This window comes from Aegilops tauschii, chromosome 1 (assembly GCF_002575655.3).
Source record: "Aegilops tauschii subsp. strangulata cultivar AL8/78 chromosome 1, Aet v6.0, whole genome shotgun sequence".
NCBI lineage: Eukaryota > Viridiplantae > Streptophyta > Magnoliopsida > Poales > Poaceae > Aegilops > Aegilops tauschii.
In genome coordinates this window covers 44,684,082-44,689,897 of record NC_053035.3, presented here as the reverse complement: position 1 = coordinate 44,689,897, position 5,816 = coordinate 44,684,082, and the positions used below count along the sequence as shown (strand labels likewise).

The 5,816-nt window shown below is 44.7% G+C and overlaps 1 protein-coding gene across 1 annotated transcript; it reads right to left on the bottom strand.

Moving 5' to 3' along the window:
- Window positions 1–4,018: 4,018 nt before the first annotated feature.
- On the bottom strand, window positions 4,019–5,119 carry LOC109784343 (uncharacterized). Its single transcript, XM_020342934.3, has 3 exons — window positions 4,775–5,119; window positions 4,626–4,660; window positions 4,019–4,422 (listed from the first exon to the last, which is right to left on the bottom strand). The coding sequence occupies exons 1-3, from the start codon at window positions 4,845–4,847 to the stop codon at window positions 4,279–4,281; spliced, it is 252 nt and encodes an 83-aa protein (XP_020198523.1). The 5' UTR covers window positions 4,848–5,119; the 3' UTR covers window positions 4,019–4,278.
- Window positions 5,120–5,816: the final 697 nt, after the last annotated feature.

The window sequence follows — 5,816 nt, the reverse complement described above, 5'->3', positions numbered from 1 at the left end:
ACATGCAGCCACCACCTGGGTATTATGTTCCTGATGGCATGGTATGTCGTCTTCGTTGCTCTCTCTATGGCCTTAAGCAAGCCCCTCGCGCCTGGTTTGAGCGTTTTGCCTCTGTGGTCACTACTGCTGGTTTTTCAGCAAGTGCTCATGATCCAGCATTGTTTATTCACCTTTCTCCTCGTGGTCGGACTCTTCTTCTTCTCTATGTTGATGACATGCTCATCACTGGGAATGACCCCGAGTATATTGCCTTTGTAAAGGCCCGTCTTAGTGAGCAGTTTCTTATGTCTGATCTTGGACCTCTTCGCTGCTTTCTTGGGATTGAAGTCTCTTCTACCTCTGATGGCTTTTTTATATCCCAGGAAAAGTATATCCAGGATCTTCTTGCTCGTGCTGCTCTTACTGACGAACGCATTGTTGAGACTCCTATGGAGCTCAATGTTCACCTCCGTGCTACTGATGGTGTTCCTCTCCCTGACCCGATGCGTTATCGTCATCTCGTTGGCAGTCTTGTCTATCTTGCTGTCACTCGTCCGGACATCTCTTATCCGGTTCATATTCTGAGTCAGTTTGTCTCTGCTCCCACATCGGTTCACTATAGTCATCTCCTTCGTGTTCTCCGATATCTTCGGGGCACGATCTCTCACCGTCTATTCTTTCCTAGCTCCAGTTCTTTACAGCTTCAGGCCTATTCGAATGCTACGTGGGCTAGTGATCCTTCTGATCGCCGTTCACTTTCTGCTTACTGTGTTTTTCTTGGTGGTTCTCTCATTGCCTGGAAGACGAAGAAACAGATTGCAGTTTCCCGTTCGAGTGCTGAGGCTGAGTTGCGAGCCATGGCTCTTTTGACGGCAGAGGTGACTTGGTTACGGTGGTTACTTCAGGATTTTGGTGTTTCTGTCACTACACCGACTCTGCTCTTATCTGACAGTACAGGTGCTATTAGCATTGCGCGCGATCCTGTGAAGCATGAGCTCACCAAGCATATTGGTGCTGATGCTTTCTATGTGCGCGCTGCTGTGCAGGATCAGGTTATTGCTCTTCAGTATGTGCCTTCCGAGTTACAGTTGGCAGATTTCCTGACGAAGGCCCAGACTAGAGCACAACATGGCTTTTATCTCTCCAAACTCAGTGTTGTTCATCCACCATGAGTTTGAGGGGGGGGGGGGGGGGGGGGGTGTTAGAGTTATAATATAAGTCATGTACCCCTTTGTATTTATCCCGTTGTATAAGGGATTTCCTGCATATGTTCCACACCTGTACATGTATATATATCGGCCTATGGCCTCATGGGAATACAAGTTGCTTATTCCTAACAGAAAGGACACATCAATATACCCTAGACTGTTTGAGGCGATGTAGTTTAGAATCGCTGTTCGCTGAAGGTTGATGATATTACTGGACATTCAGTTATCTGAAGCACAGGACCTACTCTCAACCCATTCTCAAAAAGCATAATCACGGGGACCACATGAACCCTTTGTAAGGATATCTTAATGCTATTTTGAGGGCATTTGAACATAAACAATAAGTAAATGCAATACAGACATGGTGCTTCATAGTGAGCGTTAACAACAACACTTCAGTATGACAAAAGGAGAATTAAAAGGAGGAGTCACGTAATGCTGTATTATTTGCCTTAGACAACATGCAAATCAATGACTGAACTTGTCTACAAAGAATGAAGTTACTGATTAGTCCCATGCTTTGCTCCTCATAGCAGCTAGAAATCTAACTTCATCTAACTTCACATTAGGTTTCTAGTGAAGATACCTGGTGTCTGGTCTACCATTCTCATGGAGTTCTTGTTATCTTTATAAAACAACCGCTTGACTGGGCCAGAAGGATTTGGTAGCCATTCTACATTGAAAAGGTCACATTTTCCTATGCAAGTAGTGCCCACATCAGATTCTAGAAAAGTAGAATACTGCAGGAAATAAGGAATTCAGCTTTAATTTTTTTTGTTCCTTCAGATATCCAAGAGATTTAAAGGTATCATACAATGAAATAGTAGAGGAAATATATAGTAATATATATAACTGCAATACCAGCACCCAATTGATGATGCTGGCAGCATAGTAATGATGCTGGCTTCGCCTTTGTCTAAGACTGATATTTTTCACTTATCAGTGCATAAAATTAGCATTGAATGATTCAGCTAACAACACATTCATCATTAGGTAAACACCTCACACTGGATTGATGCTTTGGCTGATCCAAAAATCCAACAAATGATTTTCCTACAGTAGCTTAAATAATTGGAAGCATCAGAAATTTTTTTTGCTACAACTTCCATATCCTTCATCATGCACCTTGTAGCTTGAACATTTTCAGCCAAGGCTTCAAATGTCTACAAAACTATTTAAGCATAGGTAGTGTGCTATATGACAAAACAATTACCATAGGTAGTGTCCTATAAGACAAAACTATTAGCACAATGTGCACTAAGTGGATATCTCTACCCATGTAGAACCATCTATGTGATCAATCTTACTGAAACTACCAAAAGTATGCAAATGACATCACATTATATTCAGTAAACACCGGAAGATTGGATTCTTAAGTAAACGAATTTTAGGAAATTCATAAGCTCCAAAACACAGCAAATTAGGATCAGTACAGAAATGCTTTGACCTGTAGGACATCCCCTAATTCCCAATGAGAGGTGACAACGAAAATCTAAGCTATGCCAAAAGTACATGGAAGGAAGCTTTTAGATAAATGCTCTTATATTTCTTTACGGAAGGAGTAGTAAACAGGCACCCGAAAGTTTCTGAGATGTGTGCAGACTACAGAATATACAGTGTGCACACATAAAAGCTAATAATTTGATGTTTATTGGAGTAGACATGAAATTTAAATTCTAATAATTGGTCTGAGCTTCTCTACTGAAGAGAGGGAACTCTGCAGAATATACACCGGCGCATATAATTCGTTGGCAAGAGAGTAAAACGCATTCTTGCTCCCGACGCAATAAAATATAGCCACCAATTTCTCGTGGATGCAAGTAGCGAAGCAAGATCATGGCAGATGGATAGAGGAGTGAGTGAGATGCGACACCTGCATGCTGTGGGACTGTATGTTGAGGATGCCCCGCGTCGGACGGCAGTATGATGGAGAGGATCGGCGGCCCCGCCATCGCTGGATGCATAACCCATTCCCTCCTTCCTCGTTGTCACCCAGACCACTACCTCAGCTCCTCCAGTTCCGGCCCCAGATAGCAGCGATGGGAGCGGATCCGGACGCCCTCCTCCCCCTCGCCGGCGGCGGCGTCTCCGTGATGGCAGTTGTAAAAAAAAAAAAAATCTAAAAAAAAGGTAGGCGATGCACAGGATGGGAGATCTTCCTACCTGTCTGTCTCGTTGTCGCCGTCGGACGGCTCCGTCTCCGGCGCCGAGGGCGACCCCTCCCCGTCGCTGATGTCGCCGCCCAGCCGTCGCGTCCCTAGCCCGGATTCCCGACCTCCCACTCCTCATCGTCGTTCGGATCACCACACTGCTCCAGCACGGTCTCGAGCGTCCTCCGCCGCAGCCGCAGCTCCAGGGCCTCCGAGGTCGCCCTTCACCTATTCACCGACGACGTGGAGGCCGTGGGCTCCATCGGGAACCCAGGCGCATGCGATGGGCAGCGGCTGACCGGCTTCACTTCGCGGCTGGGGAGGAGGGGAGAGGGGCAGAGGTTAGTAGGTCTCGCTCACGCTGGTTTTTCTTGCCTGTATTTTTTTTTTTTTTTGCATGCGGAATCTTGAGGAATCGTGGGGGAGCCTGGGTTCGATCGAAGTTTGGGGGTACGAAGGGACGATATCACCTACCAACTGCCTAATCAGGAGCAGAGATTAGGAAAGGTAAGAATCGATGCATTTGGAAAGTTAGGATTTTAAATTGATTTCCATGAAAATGAGGTTTATTGCTTATAACGTGATATCATTACCTTTCCGTTTGTGATGTGTCTGATTAGGAAAGTTTGCAAATGTAAAGTTTTTATTGGAAGGGAAGGTTAGACGAAATTAAACCAGACGAAAATAAACCGTGAATACTATTCAATCAACTCAGACATTAGGAGTAGAGATAACATTCGGCATACAGTACAATCCTTACTCTTATATCAGTTACAAACTTAGGAAACCGGTGCCCGAACCAGTGGTTCGCATACCTTGCAGAAACAACAACCATAGTACTATACTCATCAATTCTGATCTAGTTATATACGTATATATGTTGTTAATTAGTTTAACCATATATATGACTGTGTGCAGGAGCAGAGCAGCAGTCATGTCCATCAGTGAGGTATAGGCTTGAAGCGAGGCCTGGAGAACGCTGGAGTCGGGTCATAGCGGCCGTAGTCGTTTGTCTTCACCATGAGGTTCCTTGGATGGCTGCCTGGAGCTGTCGTTCCCTCCTTGTGCACAGCGTTGTGATGTTCCTGAATTTGGCGAGATGAGAACAATACAAGACTTTATTTTTTTGTGTGATAAAGATAGCTCCAAATATATAGGAATTTAAACTTCTCAATATGGAACCTCGAATCATACTCAGTTTATATTATCAAACAGATCATTTAGTTCTCAAACAAGTCTACCCTTGTGCAGGGCCTGAATGGATGGATAATCGAGTAGATTGGCATACCTTCTGAATCTTTTCTTCGGCCAGACCCCTGCCTCCTACAAAAGACCACAGCAAAAGATCCACCTTAAAAGTTTAGCTCCAAACAGAAGACAAAATACTTTTTCTAGCACAGCAAAATCAAAAGGGTGGGAAGAGGGGAAACAACCAACCTGCGGCGCAATCCGAAACGACGATGAGCAGTAGAAGAACAAGGGAAGCTCTACCAACTCTACTGGAGCCCATTTTCCTCTTCTTCCTCTCGATCAGCTCCCTCTAACTCTAGTCCTCAGTTCCCTCGAGCGCTGACTGAAGCATTCGAGCAGTACATAACATGGTTTATATAGATAGCTGGCCTGGATATTGGCCTGATCGGCTCGTCCAAAATTCTCCTTAGAATAACGGAAAGCGATCGAGAGGTGGATGGTATAACGGGCGCTTAATTTTGTCTCCATGCCTTTTGAGCGTGCATGCGCAACAGCGCAAGTGCGTGCTAGTGCGCTGGTAATGTCCCAAGGCAATCAAAAGGAAGGAACAGATTAGGCGTTAGTGGAACCATATATTGGTTGTCTACCGCGCTAGAGCGGATGACAAGGAGAACCACTTGGGCTTGGTTGGGAGCACCATGGAAAGTAGAGGCCGGGGTTGCATAAACAAACTGCACTGTGGCTTCCGAGTCAGTGTGCAGAACTGGCGATATATGTCGACCGCACTGTGTTAAGTAGGGGGGAATATCCTGTGCTCCCATTCATCGAGTGATACGGTGCTACAGCACTGCATGGGGCGTTGGATCTATAGGGAATGGACTGGATCAATTCAGTCAACTATTTACACATGCCCCCTTGTAACATTGGCATCTTGCCCCTCAAAAGAAGCATGTGCTCTCTGTTTCTCAAACCAGCATGCATGATGAATTTTTCTAAAGACCAGCATGGACTACCGTACAGTCTGGTAACCTACATGTGGACTGACGGGTGCTTACAACTAAATATTTAAGTCTCAAAATGCATCAAATATTACAATTAGGAAATATATAGTGGAACAAACATCCCTCCTCGTTTTGCCACATACATCCATGAACATCAAGACCAGGCAACAGTAGATATTAAGTGAAGCAAATAAAATCCTACAAGTAAAACTAACTGTGAGGGTTTTATTCAACTCAAATATAAGGAATAAGACATGGCGAAACAAAAGAGATTCCACGAGACTAGT